The sequence below is a fragment of the Urocampus carinirostris genome, chromosome 12, assembly GCF_059441175.1.
Source record: "Urocampus carinirostris isolate Australia breed hairy pipefish chromosome 12, RoL_Ucar_1.0, whole genome shotgun sequence".
NCBI classification, from domain to species: Eukaryota; Metazoa; Chordata; class Actinopteri; order Syngnathiformes; family Syngnathidae; genus Urocampus; species Urocampus carinirostris.
The window spans coordinates 28,324,657-28,344,886 of NC_142360.1; the positions used below are offsets into that span (position 1 = coordinate 28,324,657).

Below are 20,230 nucleotides of genomic sequence, written 5' to 3' on the forward strand. Positions count from 1 at the left end.
TAAAGGCCCGGCTGACTTTTGAAGTGTGTAAAGATGTGTCACCGGGGCAATTATGGTTGGAACTCCTGCGTTTCTACACTCTTGAGTTTGCTTTGGAAGAGTACATAATCAGCATCCGTTTAAAAGCACTTCTGTCTCGGGAAATGAAGAACTGGCCCTGTCGCAGGCTTGCTATCGAAGGTGTGTAGAAGTTCTCACAATAGCTTGTTTCCTTCTCATGGATCTCTGGACAAAAGTGACTTAAGTCTGTTTCTTTTGCTAAGATCCTTTTGCCTTGAAGAGGAACGTTGCACGCAGCCTAAACAGCCAAATGGTGTTTGAATATATACAAGAACGTTTCCGCGCTGCTTATAAATACTTTGCCTGCCCACAGAGGAAAGGCAGGATTCAGCAAAAGTCCAGGATAGCTGGACAGCAAGTGTCCAAGTTCTCCGGAATCGAGAACAAGGAGGCTGTTTCAATGTGCGCTCAAACAGTCGAGGATATTCAAACAGCTGTCCAACAACCGAAGGATTGTCAAAATGCGAATGACCATAAAAATGGTTCGGATCAGTCCATCGAGGACAATGAGAGGACTTCTGATCACAGCCTTAGTGTTTTGGCTTTTTCTGAACAGCCTTCGCTTTCTAGAAATGGCTTACATGGCAAAGAAGTAAAGGGAGAGGAAGAGGAAATGCTTTTTCCTGCAAAAGAAGGGACCATGGCTGAAGACCTTCACTATGTCTTTGATAAGATGATTTTCACTGGTGGGAAGGTATTTAATAAAGACTTATGTCGCTATCATGAAAACAAATGATCTCCGATATTAATTTTTGGGGGTCACAATCCAAATCTTCAACGGTTTATCATGGAGATACAAAAATTATTAAATACTTATTGTGTAGTTACTTTACTCATTAAATGCCAGACGTTTCTCTCAAGGGAAGAATTGATACCAGCTTTTTTAAAAAAAGTTGAGCATTGCGAAGTTTCTTCAAAATTTTTTCAAAGAAACTTATGAGAAAAACGTCTTAGTGTTGAAATTCACTTTCCATAAACACAAGGGCACATTGCTCTGTAAAATAAAATGTATTGCCAGAACACTGAACTTATGCATGGACTTTTCTGTGCCTAATATTTTCCGGTGAAATGGCGAATGGTGTTCTTGCAAATGTGCACGAAACGTCATCCCTCTCTTCCACGACCAAGACAAAGGGACTTCAACTTTTTTTTTTTAAGTAAAAAAAGCTCTTTCTCACCACACTGCTTCACTACACGTACTCAATGTATGGGCCGCCTGCACAATCTCAACCAATGGATACAGGAAGCAACACTAAGAAACAGGGGGGCTTCCTTGATGTGTGGACAAAAATCTGATCAAAGCCACTTCTGCCATCTGATGGTGATTTTCCCCACATAAAATCACAACCAGAAGCTTGATACTTACTGATAAGCTGCGCCAAACCCTTTACAAAAGTTATTTTTAAATACAACAAAAACTACAACTTGTTTTTACGGTTTGGCACTCTGGGACAATGCTTCTAAAAACAATGAGTTAAATGTAAAAAAAAAAACTTTTTTTATTCAGGAAACCGTTGTTATATCATCGTACCGAAAAAAGTTAATTTTGGAGATGCCTTTTTTCACATGATAGCGACCAATATGCAACTTTTTGTTTGTTTTCAACAATGACAGTATTAAGTAATTCACAGATCATCATAACATTCCTTTCCAGCCTCCGCATGTTGTTTGCGGCATTTGCAAACGAGATGGTCACCTGAGAGATAAATGTCCAGATGACTTTAAGAAGATTGAGCTGAAACTCTTGCCCCCAATGAATGACCGTTTCCGAGAGATCCTTAATGGGCTGTGCAAACTATGCCACTGTGCGTATTTGTATGTTTTTATCCAATTTCATTATTTGTATGAATTTGTTTAGTTAGATGCTTGCTTGCTATTCTCCAAATAATGAAGTGGAAACAAACCCATCGATCCTGCGGGTGTCCTGCTCCTTCAACCATTAACCTTGGTTAAATAACATTATGTCACGTAACCTTTATCTACGAGTATTACACTGAAGTTTAAATCCTGTTTTCAATGATAGCATGACATTTTTGAGGATAGTGGTACGGCTGTGTTTTATTGAAACAGCCCTTTGATTTACCATTTTTTGCATTTTATCAAATAGTGCTCATTTAGAGATTTCAGTATCTGTTCTATAGGGTATATGAGCAATCATAGGTGTCACCAACATAAAATGCTAGATAGGTGTCGATGTATAGTATGCCGATCACATTATTGTCCTTAAACGTGGTCAAGATAGGGTTTTAAACTCATCACATGGTTTCAAGCTAGAGTTTGTTTCTCATCCTCAAGGTCTCCGATAGGATCTTGACCTTATCCTAAGTTTTTAAGCTAGAGTTTTAACCCCTCGTCTGTGGGTGTGGGTTTTAAACCTGTTATTGTTTTAAATCTACCCTGCAGGATTGATGATACAGAATTTGATCAGAAAAATTACCACATTCAATATGTCTGTACAATATGTGAAAATATTGTTTGCGCGATCGCATCCACCACCATAATTATTTCTGGATCCTCATACTTTTTGTTTCGGTGTTGTAGATGAACTTGCACCCACGCATGCTGAACAGCAGAAGAGGGAACAGATCCTTTCCAGCTTGGAAAGGTTTATAAAGAAGGAATACAATGGTAAGAAAAACAATTGTAATGTTGACTATTTGGTAGAATCTAGTTCTTGCAAGGCTGGTTAAGCTGATGAGTGTTGTGTTAATTAATTCATGTGTTTTCTTCTAGTTGGAACACAGAATATATCTTCCTAAAACAAAAATTAACGTAATCATAATAAAATAATAATAATTAACACTGTTAAATACATAATCACTTGGAATAAACTGCAAATATTTGTCACTTTTTATGCCTAATTAAAGCTATTTGTAACTTGAAAAAAATGAGGGGTATGCGTTATACACAAATAAAAATGTCTGTTCTTCAAAACAATTCGCACGCTGCAGTCCAGCAGGTATTCATGCTTTCATGTGTTTGACTCTCCAGATAAAGCTCTGCTATGTTTGTTTGGATCTTCTAAGAATGGCTTTGGTTTCCATGACAGTGACCTTGACATTTGTATGACTCTTGAGGACCATGAAACCGCAGAGGTAGGCATAATTAAATGTACCCCCAAAGAATTATTCATTGGATTTTAATGGATGGATGAATACTTTACTGTTCGGAGTAGGAATGCGTGTCTTTACATTCAATGTTTTATATCATTGATTGCGCAGAACCTGAACTGTAAGGAGATCATTGAATGCCTTGCTGAGGTTTTAAAAAAGCATTCAGGTAAGTGGATTATTTAATCATTTGAGTTTGAGTTATATCGATTTTTAAGTTGGAAAAAGTCAGTTTGATATTGTTCTTCTGGGGAGATCACCACAATATGATCTAGGATCACACGATTGAAATTTCCAGAATACTCTCGAGAACACTTGTGTTATTTGACGAACAGGGAGACTGTGCACTTCCCCTCAATTTTGGTTTTGACCAGAAGCAGATGAAGAAAAAAAACCTCAAAGGCCTTCCGTTTTAGGCATTTAACATAGGTCCTCCAGTCGCATCGCACATATCAACTGATATGCGATTCGACACGACCATTCAGTTAAGAATCCATTTACAGTAATCCCTCGGTTATCGCGGTTAATGGGGACCAAGACCACACGCGAAAACTGAAAATCCGTGAAGTAGCGGCGCCCCTTCAAAAATGCTTTGAAAACATATACAGGTATACAGTATACCCCCCCGCCATTAAACCGAAGTGATCGCTGGCATGATGGCAAGGAGTTATTGGGTGACTCATCCAGAACTCTTCACACTGGAACTGAATGTACCAAAACATGACCCACAAGTGTAGCCATGTCTTACATAATCAATTTACACGGAATAGGACTGCGGCGAAACCACTACGAACCATTCAGTATGATTGTATTCACTGCGCTCTTATTGCTGAAATTTGGGCTTAATTCCAAGGCTTTAGGGCTAGGACCTTAGCTTGGCCTTTTGGCTGAGAGTAAGTGTCCCGGCTCCTAGGCTTTGTAGCGTATTATGAACTGACCGATAACGGATAATGAATAATGAATAACGAAGATAGATAAATAACCCTTAAAAACCCCCTCACCGCTCTCAACCACATGCAGCCATCGCAGTTTATTTCGCTTGTTAACACTACCGGTTACATATTGAAAATAAAAACCGTGAAAATGTGATATTTGATGAGTGTTTGCGAAGCGTTTTGGGAAACAACAGTTAAACAAATGGTCTGTGTTCATTTTAATGGAAGTGAAAGAGCTACCTTCTGACAATAACAACACACTTTAGCTAGCAGCATCGAACGGCTTTTACAACAAATACACGAAACCACACACAATTAGCCGTGTTTAGGTAGTACAAACAACCGCTCGCTTTTGGTATAATAAAGTCAAACTTGAGATGAAATGTGACAGAAGAGAATATACTTGTGTCGCGTCGCCGAGTTCCTCTATGATAAACAGCGCCGCGTAAGAAGGGGGTGAGGTGGGAGGAGTTGAGGGAGAGGGGTTGAGCGAAGCGGTAACTCACCATGACTAAGCATTGTGTCAGGGCCTCCACCTCTCCTTCACAATAAGAGTGTCCACACCGTGTCCTCAGTTGACATGAGCTCGCGCTTGCTCAAGTCAATAAATGCTTTTATTGAGCAGGTAAGGAATATTTTTTAGACCCGCGAAGCTCTGAACCCGCAAAAGTGGAACCGCGAACTAGCGAGGTTCCACTGTAGTATTTGCAACTTGCAGTTTATGGCTGCGAGTGTAAGGCAAGTTACTTTAGTGTGAGTAGCTGGCTGAAAAAGCACAGCGGATGGCTGTATGCGTGACTCTGTTATGTCCTAGAGATATTATCTGTCATGACTTGGCTGCTCAAGTTAGCTTCCATTGTGGCTCTGGAAATACAGCAACAGCGCTTTGGAGAATTTAAAACTGTATTTTCAGACTATAGGTCTCTCCGTTGTATAAGTCCCACCAGACCAAAAATGCATAATTAAAAAGGGGGGAAAAGTGAGTCATTTTCAGGGGGGGTTTATTAGATACAATCCAAAACCTTAAACTTGTATGTCATCTTGAAAGCCAATTAAAAAAAACAATTAAATAGAGAACAAGGTACGCTAACATTACACGTACGTGCATATCGTAAGCAACAATGTAACATATAAAGAGGTATTCAGCTAATTCTGGCATAAAAAGCATGCTTACCAAACTATCATCTTCACTCCAAAACACTAAATCCAATCACATCTCCATCCTCAGTGTCTATTTTACCGGTAAAAAACTCCCGATAGGTCTCGGAGGTAGACTATGCGCTGGCTTCCTCTGTCCGCTTCTACGTCTCAGTCAAGGTTGAAATGCTTAACTTTGGTTTAGTATGAAATGTTAAGTTATATACAGTACTGGGAGTAAAAACTCAAACTCAATGATACTAGTTTCTCATATAAGCCTCAGCGGAGTATAAATTGCACCCCCGGCCAAACTATATATCAAGAAAAGCAGTGAACAACACACACACAAAAGAAAATAGTTACTTAGCCCTCATTTGCAACTTGGTGCTTTAACTAAAATGAAGAATTGCTTTTCGTAATCTGACCTAATGTGTACTCCAATTGTCTCAAATCAAGGGATGAGGAATATTTTGCCTATTACAACAGCAAAAGTGCCTATTGTGAAGTTTGAACACAGGCAGAGTGGTTTGGAGGGAGATATCAGTTTGTACAACACTCTGGTAAGTCACCGAACCATGATCTACATAGTGTCTGACAAATATTTCGCGTGGAATATTTATAAACTGTAACACTGGTTTGTGTTAGGCTCAACACAACACCAGAATGCTGGCTCTGTATGCTGCCCTGGATCAACGTGTACAGTTGCTGGGATACATGATGAAGGTCTTTGCAAAGGTATGTCAGAGGTGGTGGCAGTAGTATGGGCACAGGCCTACCTAGATTGACAGACTGTCCATGTAATAAGATTTGTGATCAAAATTGCATATTTAATGTATATATTCGGTCCTGGTTCAGCCCCTGTAAGTCCTGTGTGTGTTATTTTTGCAAGTCCGCCCCATTTTGGCTGCTCGCCATTTGTTGTACCTCTGCTGCACCCGTGTGCGACACAACTCCTTGGCATTCTACACAAAAACTACCATTACTTGGCGTGAAAGACTTAAAAGCTTTTTCACAAGTTAACATGTAAACCAATATGGGTGACTGGCTTACTAGGGTGCTAGTGTGCTTCAGATAACTTTAGAGCTCTGGAAGTCAAAAATGAGACACTGTCTTTCAAAATGCAATCTCATCTCATCTCATTAGCTACACCGCTTTATCCTCAGTAGGGTTGCGGAGGTGCTGGAGCCCATCCCAGCAATCATCGGGCAGTAGGCAGGGGACACCCTGAACTGGTTGCCAGCCAATCGCAGGGCACACGGGGACAGACAACTTACTCACTCATTCACACCTAGGGCCAAAATGCAATATCTCGGAAAAATATTATTATTTTCTCACACTTTGTATGTTTTAGAACTTGGGAATCCCTCTAAATGTGAACCAATATTTTAGATTTTTTTATCCCCGTCCTGAATTTTTCTATGCCCAATTTTTTGCCCGCAATCTGGCTCCTCCCCTTGTCTTGGGTACAACCATGTATTGTTTGACAATAAAAAGTGGATTTTAATAGACCCTGAATTATTCATCCCTTCTTTATAAAATCCAATGCTAACCAGGCCTTCAAAATAACAGAAAAAACGTTCTGCTAACATACACATTAAAAACATAAGGACTTAAATTACAATTTTGCTGTCTTTGTGTGTTCACAGCGCTGTGACATAGGAGATGCGTCCAGAGGAAGTCTCTCATCTTATGCATACATCCTGATGGTACTATACTTTCTGCAGCAAAGGCACCCTCCAGTCATCCCTGTCCTGCAGGAGGTACCAATTACAAAAACAAATTAAATTTAAAGGGTATTTAGGGGGTCCCTTTACAAATATTATTCATCAGAATAAATTTCCCCAGTTTTTTGGTAGTTTTTTTGAAGGAAGTTATAAAAATAACAATTTAATAAAACCCTTTCGGAATTAAGTCCCTTTTTGTTCAAACCAAACTTCTACCTTTAAAGCCAATCAGGGTGGAGATTCTTCAACTACTGCCCATATGTCATAAAGTAATCAAGGATGCTAAATGAAGCATAGTTCGATCGTTACAGTTCATTAATTTTCTCAACCTTCGTCACCAGTTCCTAAGTGAGTAAGCTAGCAAAGTTAAAAGGTTTCAGGGTCAGAACACGCAGGGAAGGAATAGACATCAACACAATGCTAATATTGTCGTGAAAACGGCAATAGGGGGTAAAAATAGATTGCACCAGACTTTTGTAGCTACTGAAGGCATTCGACTAGTTGACCTATGGGGACGTGTCCACATTACAGTGTTCCTTCAGGTAAGCAGTCCAGGTTACCGTAAATTCCGGACTATAGAGCGCACCTGATTATAAGCCGCACCCACCACATTTTAAGAGGAAAACCGATTTTGTACATACACAAGCCGGAACCTGTATATAAGCCGCATGCGCCCACATTTAAACATGTAACACAAAATTAACCCAAACCCGACTTGGGTCCCACGATTGAAAAGAAATGTCCTTCATTAAAGTCCACAGTCCAAAAATCACAGCCGGCAAAATGAACGGAAAATGATACCGGTACTTAAGGTTTGATAATAATAATAATAATAATAATAATTTCCTTGTATTGTCATTCTGTGTAACAATGTACACAGAACGAAATGTCGATTGCATCTGACCCGATGCAGCCGCAGCCAAGAGAGGGCGCCGCCGACCACTTTTTAAGTCTTAGGAATGACTCGGCCGGGGCGCGAACCCGAACCTCCCAGTCTCAAAGCGGGCGCCTTACCATCTAGGCTACTGCAGACCTGCAGAGTCCGGGTCCCGTTGAAAGTAATCCAAGGAAAAAAGTGTATATTTCCAAAGGTAAGGGTGGGAAAAATATATCAGATGAACACATTTACTCACGCAACTCATTTTTCTTTAACCTACTTTTTACCCCCTCTTCTTTCCTTGTCTGTCCCTCACCTTTAGCGGTCCCCACTTAAACTCGGCACCCCGCGTTTGTTCCGCCCCTCACTTTTCGTTCATCCGTGCAAAACATATCAGAATAAGTTTCTAAAATAAATACATTACAAAAATATACAGTTGCAAATACATATTATACATGGGTTACACATATTTACAAAGAAAGACTGTACACCGAGAGAGTTTTCAAAGCTTTAACAATAATAATATAGCTTTCATCCCAAACTGTGCCTGTGACAGGGCAGTTAATGGTAGCAACACTCGAGCGCCGCTGGCGGCCGTTAGAAAAATTACATAAATTGGCCGCATCACTGAATAAGCCGCAGGGTTGAAAGTTAGGGAAAAAAGTAGCGGCTTATAGTCCGGAATTTACGGTAATCACATTGGTCAACATTTGGACCCAGTTGTGTTCTTGGCTCCTGGGGAGAAAGATTGGCATCGAATCCTCAGGGTTTTTTGGAGAAAAAACGACTGAATGTGTTTGAGCGAGGATCTTCATTTTAATACTACTAAATCTATGAATAGATGAATAATTTAGAAGTATGGTTAAAAGTACATCTGTAATTGGTGCCCCTTAGATATTTGACGGCACAACTGCTACCAAGAGGACAGTAGATGGTTGGAATGCCTACTTCTTTGATGATCTTGAAAATCTGGTAAGCTACAAATTTGTTCGATTGCTTCATTTAAACATCTTTCAATCCATATTTATCTGGGATGCATTTCTTCCCTATAGAGGCAGCGTATGTCACAGGTGGAACCCAACACAGAATCTGTTGGTGAGCTGTGGTTGGGCCTCCTGCGCTTCTATACCGAAGAGTTTGACTTCAAAGAGTTCGTCATCAGCATTCGACAAAAGAAACGCCTGACTACCTTTGAAAAACAGTGGACAAGTAAATGCATCGCTATAGAAGGTGCTCTAATGAAAGTTGGGTTATAGTAATTGGCCTTGCGTAAAGCAATGTTGTAACTTGATCCCTCTTACTCATTTTTCCCCCTTCTCAGATCCTTTTGATTTGAATCATAATCTTGGAGCTGGCGTTTCTCGTAAAAGTGCGTATTATATTTATAATTTTCCTTACTAAACCCACAATATCCAGGTAACATACTACCACAACTGGTTCCATAGAATAGCACAACGTAAAAGCATATTTCTTGTCCTTTCTTGAAACTTCTCATACCTCTATAGTGACAAACTTTATTATGAAGGCTTTCATCAATGGAAGAAAGCTGTTTGGAACTCCGTTCTACCCACTTCCTGGGACTGAAGTGGTATGGAAAAGTCTGTTACTTTTTTAAGCCCATAATAGTGATGACTAGAGTTAAAACATGTAATATTTTATTTCCCTCACTGCAGGACTACTTTTTTGACGCAAAGGTCCTAACAGATGGCGAGTTGGCACCAAATGAGAGGTGCTGCAGGATCTGTGGAAAGATTGGACATTTTGTAAAGGATTGTCCAAAGAGACGCAGGTTAGACCTTTATTAATAAAACTTCCTCAGTTACCATGACACTTTTCCTTTAATGAAAGAAATAGCCCGCAATACAATAATGTACACGCGATCGTGAACTGAAAACCTTGCACAAAGATGGTGCTGTTACAGTATCACACTCATCCCTGTTCTATGTATGCTGCAAAAATGTGTTTTATTTGATGTTATATTATTTTAAACAAGGGGTGCTCAATCCATCAAACCTGAATTTTTGAAGCTGGGTCCAGCAAAATTTGAGCATGGAGGCCCATAACTGGTGGGTGGACGTTTCCACCCTGCAAGCAATCCGCACCTGGGATGTTACCCCTCCTAGGAAATATTTGCATATGATGTTAATTTATTACTTGTGATTTTTGTTGATTGTTTTGTTTATTGGTGTCCACTCAACACCCTATTGCAAAGTTTGCTCCCAATTGTTATTTTTTCATTTTCTCCTTCAATTTCTATTTTGCTGGACTTCAATTCATAGTGAGATTCTTTCTACTTGATGTTGCATGCTGAATGTCATTTATCAATTCTTAATTTTTTAGCAGAACTAAAAGAAAAGAAAATGACAAAGAAGGAGATGTAAAAGATGAAGAACGGGAGCAAAAAGAGAGGCGTTGTTTTCAATGTGGGGACACTGGTCATGTAAGAAGAGACTGTCCTGAGTACAGACATCTAAAGCAAAGAAGCGCTGTAACTTCAGGTAACCATCACTGTAAATGTAATGAGTGATCACTCAATTGACGGCAGGGTTTTTTTTGCAGGTGGAAAAATGGGGCCAATAAACATTTTATCTCATTATTTATTGTTTTAAAATCAGACTGAAAATGGGGTATCCCCACCTCAGAATGTATTCATATCATATCATTGGGGTCTACCTTATTTTTAAGTGGCTGCCTTTCGTGTCAGTTTTGCTTCATCACACTAATGACAAACCATACATCTGCTATTTATTCAATACATATCGTTTATATGTGTGAATGGACTGCGTTTATATAGCGCTTTAACCAGTCACTGAGGAATAAAAATAGAGCTTTACAATGCACTTTATACACTCACTCAATGATGGTGGAGTCAGCCATGCAAGGTGCCTACCTGCTTATCGGGGGCATTAGAGGTTCAGTGTCTTGGCCAAGGACACTTTAACATTTAACTTGGAGGAGCTGGGAATCAAACCTACGACCATCTTTGGTCCAAAGATGACCACTCTACCTCCTGACCTCCTGCCCGCCCCCACACCCGAAAGTAATAATGTACCGTATTTTCTGCACTTTAGGGCGCACCCCCAAAAATAGTTTTTGGTCCTATATTTTCCATACATAAGGCGCACCGGATTTTAAGGCGCTACAATGGGAACGTCGACAAAACGGTCAGATAGTTCAGACAAACTTATTACCCCTTTAACATTCCAAAAACTTGCAAAGAAGCAAATATGTGTCTCAGACATGTACAGAAACAGTGTCTGTACGACGTCACCAATCACTCAAATGCATCGTTCCAAATATAATTTCTTAGTTTCCATTTTATTTTTTGCTGGCAACTGTGTGGACAGCAAAGTAAGAATTTTATTGTGCAGGGAAACGGGGTTCTTTACTGTGCATATGACAATAAACACTTTGAATTGAATTTAGTTTAAAAATAGACTCATCACAGAAACATCAAGATCGTTCTAAAACAAGATACCGGGAAAATATAAAGCTGCATAGCTCACCAAAGTTCTCTTGCAGCCATCACGTTCAATAATGATACGTAACCATGGTCTTCTTACAACTGTGAGTGAAGTAAATCCAGGAGAGTAAAATATTTACAAATACAGAATAGTAAAAAAAAATGTCTCTATGCCGTAGTGCAACCCAACGTGTGATTCACATTCATCTTTTTCGGCCAATTGCAGGCTTTGTTTCGCCCCTTTAGCCTATGTGAGCCTGTAAATGATAAAAAGGATCTTCCCCCTTTACCTCCGAATAACTTTAGCCAATAGTGACTGATTCAAATGATGATCGACACATTGGTTAGGAAATGAAACGCCGGTATATAAATCCCAGCATACACCGCGGACGACTTCGCCTTCAGGGAAAAATCTAGTCGGCGGCTGCTTGCCTTAGTTGCAAGACTTTGCGACTTAATATAGATCCATATATAAGGCGCACTGTATTATAAGGCGCATGGTCAGCTTTTGGAAGAAATAAAGGCTTTTAGGTGCGCCTTATAGTGCGGAAAATACGATACACCTTTAAGTGTAAGGGCGAGTGTTGTCACTATGTCCTTGCTGTCATAAAAAGCTCATCCGAAATCTTGAATCCCTTCATTTAGTTGGGATTCTTCTTAACTTGAATAGGCAAAAAATATAACATGAAAACATATATTTTGCACCGAGTGAGATGCTTTTGACAATTTCAGCCCTCACTTGGATATTAAAGAATAAAAAGATGGAGCCCAAAGAAAAACTATGGATCGTCCATTGCTCCGAATAGTTATTTAGAATAAATTTTAATATTGATTACCTCCCTAGTAATTCTAAAAAAAAATCCAGGGCCTCTTACGTATCTTGCATCTATCATATAATAGATCCCTAAAGGGAAAATCTGTACACTTGATTATTAATGATTGCTCCAAATGCATTTTGAATCTTTTTTTTTTTTCTTCTTGTTTAGCTTCTCGATCTTTAATGAGTTCTCAGTCCATCAATAGCACCCAGGTTGCATCAGACTCTCCTGGAAGGCCGCAACTTTCTTCAGAAGGTGTAAGTACAACCAATTTAAAGGATACGCACACACAAGGAAGTAATAGTTATTAGAAATAGCATCTCCTTTGACAGATTTTTTTTCACTCAAGCACAGAACTCGAGAAATGTAGTCTCAAAGCTGACCCATTTAGCTTTTTGGCTGTTGAGCGGTGATGTCATCAAAGGAACACAGCGCTTTCAAAATGGCGAATCCCGTTGCCACAAATGAAGCGACCTCTAAAACAGACGGTGGTTGTAGTGTATAGCAATTGCATACTGCTCATTTCTGTTGGAAGTAGGCGATTGTGCCTTTTCCTTTTGTCTTGCTGTTGGCGCAGTCTTGTCCGGCTAGCCCCTCGTTAGCGTTGTGGCTGTTTAGGGCTTTCCTGTTTTGTTAGCTTCTGGTTGGGGCTCGTTGGCTGTCTGGCGTTAGCGCTGGTCTCGCTGTAGCCGTTGCTGCTTTTTGTTGTTGGTTCCTGGTTAGCCTGACTTCTCACAGTGGGGTTTTTGTTTGGCTAGCTTTGCTTAAGTGCTGCTTTTGCAGTGTTCCTTGGTTTGTTTATTTTTGGCTGGCTTCGAGTTTGTTGCAATAGCTATTGCAGCTTTTTGTTGTTGTTCCCCAGGTTAGCCTGGCGGCTCACTGCGCGTTATTTGGCCGGCCAGTCTCGTGTTTTTCAGCTAAGACTGATGTATTTATTTGTATTTCTTTTGGACACTTATTCTGATAAGTCTTGCACTGACCAATTAAAAAGAAGGGGCGTAACAGACGCGGGGGATGACGGGAAGTGGGGACCGGTAAAGGTGATTGTTTGTGGACACGGCAGACAAAAGTGGATATATATTTTTCCCACCCTTACCTTTGGAAATATACACTTTTTTTCCTTGGATTACTTTTAACGGCACGTGAGCTCTGCAGGTTTGCATCATATCTTAACTACCGGTATCATTTTCCGTTCATTTTGCCGGCTGTGGTTGTTGAACTAAGTACTTTATGTTCAGTTAAAACCGCAAAATACAAAGTAGAGTTTGGGTTAGTTTTGTGACCGTGTTACAAATTTTAACGTGAGCGCACGCGGCTTATATACAGGTGCGGCTTGTGTAAGTACAAAAGCGGTTATCCTCTTAAAATGTGGTGGGTGCGGCTTCTAATCAGGTGCGCTCTATAGACCGTAATTTACGGTAAAACATTATGGTGATTGTCCTGCTTGGGTGTTGGTGTTCCTCCAATGACGTCACGGCTCAGGGAGTCAAAAACAAAGAGATGTGCTCTTAAAAATATATACTGGTGACATGTAAATAGATATTCTGCAAAAACTATGTACTACTTTTTCACATTTGCACTTTTAAAAATCTGGATTACCTTTTACGAGTCATGGCCATATCGTCAAATGTGTTGAACAACTTTATTTTGAAAAGCATCCAAGAAACTCCCACTGGTCACAGGGTAGCATAAACAGCTTTCAAGTGTCAAGTGTTTCTGATTTTACCTTCTTTGAGTTTTTAAGAAAATCATGCATGATATGTTTTTGTTTCTCCTCTCTAGTCAGACAGTCGTCAGACTCCACCCTATTCTCCGCAGCCCACCGTATCGCCAAGTTCTCCTCAGTCGTCCAGTTCACCAAAGCGCTCCCAAAACAAAACCATTTCCTCGGGTTCCCAGAAACAGCCTGTTCACAACCAAGTGCCGCTTTCCCTTTTCACCTTGCCCTCATTTCACCCGGCCCACTATCACCTTGGTGCACTCGCTGCACGAGGGCATATTCCCTCCCACCAACAACAGTCGCAGGCCCACCATTTGCCTCGCATCTCGTCTACTTCCTGGCCTATTCACGGACCTGTCCTTACTACCAAAGCAAGCACTGCCTCCTCCCCGCCTGCCTTAAAATTGGCTCTTTGTCCAGCATCAGCAAGCGTGGCAGCTTCCGGCGCCAGCCCCAACGCTATAAACTTGAACGATCCCAGTATCATCTTTGCACAGTCGGCAGTAAGACCAATAAGCATTGGTGGACCAGAAGGTGAAGGGAACTGGCTCAATCGCTTGGCACAACCTGGTCTGCTCCTGGGAAACGGCATTGTGGTCAAGTCGGGTAATAATCAAATTTGATTCTGTATTGTAACGGAATTATATAACAATTGAGAGAAGAATCAAAACTCTTGCCATAGGGGAATTAACAAAAATCAATTCTAATCCGAAATACCTTATTTTCCGAACTATTAGGCGCACTGAATTCTAGGGCATACTCCCAAAATGTAGTCCTTTTATATTTATTTATTTAAATATATAAGGCGCACACAATTAAAACTACAGCTAGGGTTAGAGTTGCACTTTTCTTTTTTTACAAGTGCCATATTTGCCCATGTATTGATCAGTCGGAGTACAGTATTCCCTCTGTTATCAAAGACCAGAATTTGGAAAAGGGAAAATATGTGAAGTAGTGTCGCACCTTTACTTAATGTCAAACTTACTATGACGCCTTTACTGACTGAGAATACACAACTGTATAAAATGATTATAGATCCACAAATTTAACAAAAAAGGAACACCGAAGTGCTTTTAAATGAATGTTATTTATACAAAAGTACAACAAATTAAGACTGCGTCTCCTTTCAGAGTAAGAAAGCGATGTAGAGAGCAGCTGGCTAGCTGCACACTGGTATCTGGTATTGAGCCAGGTCTCCGCGATGATGAGGCAGATTAGGAGAGTTGTTAGCCTAGCTGTGGCACTAGGGCGGACCTGCAGCCTTCTCCCCCGACGTCGCCTCAGTCGTTTTTTTTTAAACACAATAATAATACACGGAGCACCTGCTGGTGTTAGGAATTTAATATTAAAATGTATCGTTTACCAAATTGTTCGAATTGGTTATCTGACTCCATTAACCAAACACAACCTACATTCACCCAACAATGTGTGCTCGTTTCTTGATGGAAAAGCATTTTCACACGCGGGCAGATTTAATTTCATTAGCAATTTAACTAAGTGAACTCCATCGAATATGGCTGAATTAGCGTCGCTCGAGTCTCTGTGAAGCCTCTCTGAAGCCCTCTCGCTTTTCCTCTTGGCCCACGTCTTTCCGCAAGATGGTGTGCTGACTCCTCTCATGGGCATGCCAATGAAGCCCAACGTGAGCTCCACCACCTCGCTGCGATGTCTGGAAAACTCAACGGCACAGAGCATTTCTCAAAACAATGCCTGCCCTGTCATCAGGGCCTTTCTGAATGACTATAGTCGCCAAAACAGTTAAACTTATTTTCATGAAAATGTACACAGTTGTACTTTAGGCCTCTATTTGTGTCTTTATCTAGGTTTTCTGTCAAGGCACCCTCAATAAATACCAACAAAATCGATAAATATCTGCTTTCGTGTGGCCTGCTTCCGTGGGGCCTCCGGCGGCCAAATTGGGTACTGAAGCTCCCAACCAGTGACCACCCCAAGAAGCCAAATCCAATCACTTATCTTTTTGCTTGTAATACTTACAATTAGAAAGACCTCTTTCTGAACATGGTGGCTTTTTTATAGATAATTTTATTGTGACATGACTATGTTGTGATTTTTCTAGAACTGGGCCAGTCATCCCAGTATTTTGGAGGGAGCCGAGGTTCTCAGCTGTGGGAGCACAAGAAAACACCGGAGTATGCACTGACTCCTTCCTGGTCAAACCCATTGCCTCAGAATTTAATCCAACAGGCAAATAATGGCTACCAACCGGGTAAGTCTTATTCCCAAGCCATGCCAGTTTTCTACTCATGAAAAATATTTTGAAAACACAAATGGAAAAAAAATATACAAGTCCTACCCAAAATAATGAATAATGATATAAGTGCTCGAGTCTAGCCGCTTATCAATTGAAGTTTAAGCCCAGCATGTCATACAGCCCGTATGCCTGATTCAATGATTTAATCCGAACTGTCGTAAATGCTTGAGCATGTCGAAAAAAGAAGTCTCCAGCGCATTTTGATCAAAAGTTATGATTTGTTTTAATAAATACAAACCAAATGCTCGTTCTTGTGGCTAGAGGGCAGGAAAGGTGTAAAAGGGCCATCCATGTTTGGGATTATTTTCTTCGTGGACAGGTGTTCTTTGTGAAGTTTAAAGAACAAACACTTAGATGACATTGTAAAGATGCTGCTACTCAGTATATGACACCTGATATTGATACACTTGTAAAGGTAAATAAATCCCAAGTTTCAGACACCAGCAGCAGCAAATAGACTGCAGCAGTGCAATAAGATAGATAGATAGATACCGTATTTTCCGCACTATAGGGTGCACCGGGTTATAGGTCGCACCCTCCAAAAATAGTTTTTGGTCCTATATCTTCCATACATAAGACGCACTGGATTATAAGGCGCTACAATGGGAACGTCGACAAAAGAGTCAGATAGTTCAGTCCAACTTATTACCCCCTTAACATTCCCAAAGCTTGCAAAGACGCAAAAACGTGTCGTAGACACGTGTGGATGCGGTGTCCGTACGATGTCACTCAAATGCATCGTTCCAAATAGAAAGAATAGAATAAAATAGAATTGACTTTTTTTGTCATTTTTTGTAACAATGCACACAGAACGAAATGTCGATACACCTCACCCGTACAGTTAAACTGTAGCGAGCCAATGCAGCAGCAGCCAAACAGGGCGCAGCCATTTTAGTCATTAGGTGACCAAACCCCCCAATTCCAACCCTTAATGCTGAGCGCCAAGCAGGGAGGCAATGAGTACCAATGTTGTAAATCTTAGGTATGACTCGGCCGAGGGGGAAAATCTAGTCGACGGCTGCAAGTTAGTTGCAAGACTTTGCGACTTAATATTGATCCATATATAAGGCGCACTGTATTATAAGGCGCATGGTCAGCTTTTGAAAAAAATAAAGACTTTTAGGTGCGCCTTATAGTGCGGAAAATACGGTACTTTATCCATCCCTGTAGGGAAATTCACACTTCCAGCAGTATCCTTGTGTTGAAAAATATAATGGTAAAATAAAAGATATAGAATACAAAAATACCCAATATAACGTGTTGATATAGAGCAGGGGTCAGGAACCGTTTTGACCCAAAGAGCCGTAAAAGCAAAAAATGTTTTAAAAATAAATTGAGAGAGCCACATCATATATTTTCAGACAAAATTGAAAAAACTGCCAAACATGCTCTCTAGACAAAAGCGAATTCTTCAGCACATTTTATTTCACTGTGTGTCATTTGATGATTTAATCAAAAGGATGAAATGATAATAATGCCAAATCCTGTGTCCCAAATTTGTCTTTCACTTTCAGTTCAGAATGGTGAGGCAAATTTTTTTCCATGAAATGTGTCCTCAATAATGGCTTCAAAACAATGTGAATGCAAAGTTATTTTGTAAAAATGTCACAAATTACTGCAAACGGTTAGCATATCATCATATTCACTTTGGGTGTAGACTGCACTGAGAGAGGGAGAGAGAGGGAGAGAGAAAGAGGGAGAGAGAGGGAGAGAGAGAGAGAGAGAGAGCGAGAGAGAGAGAGATGCCTTGTGCAGGGATCCGCCCACCTGTACTGCTCACCCAATCAAAATCGTTTGCCAGCGTTTGTATTTATCAGTTGAAATGGTTTCTTATCGAACTTCTGCATGAAGTCCAAAATCGGGATGAAATCGCTTGACTTTGGAACGCCACAGAGAGATGTGCCATAGTTACATTTTATTTCGGAGCCATACGTACTCATGAAAAGAGCCATATATGGCTCCCGAGCCATTGGTTCCCTACCCCTGATATAGAGTATTTAAATAGTGCTACGTAAAATACACACTGTAATAAAAATAAGGTAATATGCAAATGTGGGGGTGGGGTTCAATGTGGGCTTTTACTCCCCCGGGTGGAGTTAAAGAGCCTCATGGCATGAGGAAGAAATGATCTCCTCAGTCTGTCTGTGGAACAAGACTATGACAGCAAAAATAAGATTGATCTGGTTTCATGTTAGAGACAATATTGTGCAGTATTTTCCTAGTTTCAGTAGGCCCAGTCTGGTAATTGTGTCTGATGTTATTGCCTGTTCACTGCTAAAAGTCTATTTCTTTTTTATTTATTGTGACGATTGAGGCAAGACGGCAAGCTAGTTTTATTCAACTGTTAAGCAATATGCCAGACGTGGCAATCTTTTTTTCATTATTTGTAAAATACACGTGTTGCACTTACAAAAAAATCTATTATAATCTGTGATTATTATGTGCAGGGTAGGCTACAAAAGTAGGCTGAATGATAATAAAGCATAGAGGGGGGCGTTTACTGATCCAGCCCAACATAAAGTCTGGATCTGAACCGAATTGAGTTTGACATTCCTGATGTGAGCACTCTTCTAATTCTAGCTGCTCATTATAATTTAAAGCATCAATCACAAATTAAGCCTCTAGTCATAAAATGTGAATGATCAATTTGAAATTGTTAGGAATTAAATATTAAAATGTACCGTTTACCAAATTGTTCGAATTAGTTATCTCACTCCATTAACCAAACACAACCTACGTTCACCTAAGAATCCGCGCTCGTTTCGTGATGGGAAAATATGGACAAGAGACCGGCATTTTCACACGAGGGCAGATTTAATTTCTTAAACAATTTAAATAAGTGTAATCAAATATGGCCGAATTAGTGTCGCTCGAGTCTCTGTTAAGTGTCTCTTCAAGTCCTTTAGCTTTCTTCTTATTGGCCATCTTCTCCCCGCACAATGGCGTGCCGGCTCCTTCCATGGGCGTGCCAGGGAAGCCCCCTCCCCCTGGGCTTCACCACCTCATCGCCGAAGGGTGTAGCGATGTCTGTCCTTGTGCGTCTGGCCTTCTCTGTCAGTACTCACAGGAATTCTGTTATCAGAAATACATCTGATGCATTTCACACAGCCTAACCTTCTAATGTACATTAAAGAAAAACAGTCAGTGAATATCTTGCATTAAACTCAATAAATGTAACTTGTAGTCAATCGTATAAAATCCTTTATAGTCAAATGTATAAAATCCTTCAAAATGAAAACATTTCTTCATCTGTTGTCAGGCTCTGTGGTGCATCTGAATCCAAACCTGCCTGAAGTTTCTCATATCAGACATCCAGCAAATCTAAATTTCATCCAGCAGAAGAAATGAAAAGATTTTGTTTATTTGTGGATTTTATCTGTTTTATGGCCGGTGCTCTAAAGCAAAAACACTTTTTACTTTTTTTTTTAATCGTTTATTTTTTTTGTACAGTTTTGTTTTTGTTTTGGGCTTAGATTGATTTGTGATACAAATGTCAAATATTTAAATTCTTTCAATTTTTATGCGGGAAGGGGCTTTTTATTGTCATTGTAAAGAAGGAAAACAAATATATTTTTATTAGGTTGTGTTTTTGCCACATAATGTTTTGAATACAATGTGATTTAAAACCAGTTAACTTTAAGAAAATAATGCCAAAACAATCTACAAATCTAGTGGAAAAAATAAAGTCATGGCAAATCATTTTGTGTTTCTGTGAGTTATTTCTCTTGTATTTTGTTTTTTTTTCAATTTCTAATATCAAAATGTATTTGGATTTTCATTTACTGGCATTTTTATTGTGGTGCCATATTTTCTTTGGGGAATTGTTTTTTTTCTTCAAGAAATCACATTACCACAGGGCAATTCATATCTTTACCTCTCACGGGCAAAGTGATGGTGGTGTTTTCGTTTTGGATCTTGTGTGTGTGTGTCCACCCAAGAAAAGGGGAAATGGTTTAGATATGAGCACTATATTTCACAAGCAGTCAGGTAGGTTACCCTAGATGTGAAAAATCACCCAGAAAAAGCATATTCAGCACTTTTGGTTTTGTTGACTCGGCATTTTTTTTTCTCAGAAAGACATTCCACTCTCCCAGGGAGAGATGCTACTGCGCAG

The 20,230-nt window shown here is 40.0% G+C and overlaps 1 protein-coding gene across 2 annotated transcripts in view; it reads left to right on the forward strand.

Moving 5' to 3' along the window:
- The window catches only part of tut4 (terminal uridylyl transferase 4), a 33,541-nt gene extending 13,726 nt beyond the window's left edge, over positions 1-19,815 (forward strand). Inside the window, exons 11-29 of one of the 2 annotated variants that reach the window (XM_088349601.1) lie at positions 6-180; positions 264-754; positions 1,715-1,865; positions 2,602-2,688; positions 3,052-3,155; positions 3,282-3,339; positions 5,699-5,802; positions 5,888-5,977; positions 6,889-7,002; positions 8,738-8,815; positions 8,896-9,073; positions 9,165-9,212; positions 9,349-9,431; positions 9,517-9,632; positions 10,184-10,341; positions 12,293-12,381; positions 13,907-14,450; positions 15,922-16,071; positions 19,376-19,815. In XM_088349601.1, the coding sequence (XP_088205727.1) occupies positions 6-180; positions 264-754; positions 1,715-1,865; positions 2,602-2,688; positions 3,052-3,155; positions 3,282-3,339; positions 5,699-5,802; positions 5,888-5,977; positions 6,889-7,002; positions 8,738-8,815; positions 8,896-9,073; positions 9,165-9,212; positions 9,349-9,431; positions 9,517-9,632; positions 10,184-10,341; positions 12,293-12,381; positions 13,907-14,450; positions 15,922-16,071; positions 19,376-19,464 (2,907 nt within the window). In that variant the 3' untranslated portion in view covers positions 19,465-19,815. The remainder of the gene's footprint in view (positions 1-5; positions 181-263; positions 755-1,714; positions 1,866-2,601; positions 2,689-3,051; positions 3,156-3,281; positions 3,340-5,698; positions 5,803-5,887; positions 5,978-6,888; positions 7,003-8,737; positions 8,816-8,895; positions 9,074-9,164; positions 9,213-9,348; positions 9,432-9,516; positions 9,633-10,183; positions 10,342-12,292; positions 12,382-13,906; positions 14,451-15,921; positions 16,072-19,375) is intronic. The other variant, XM_088349602.1, reaches the window with a different exon arrangement.
- Positions 19,816-20,230: the final 415 nt, after the last annotated feature.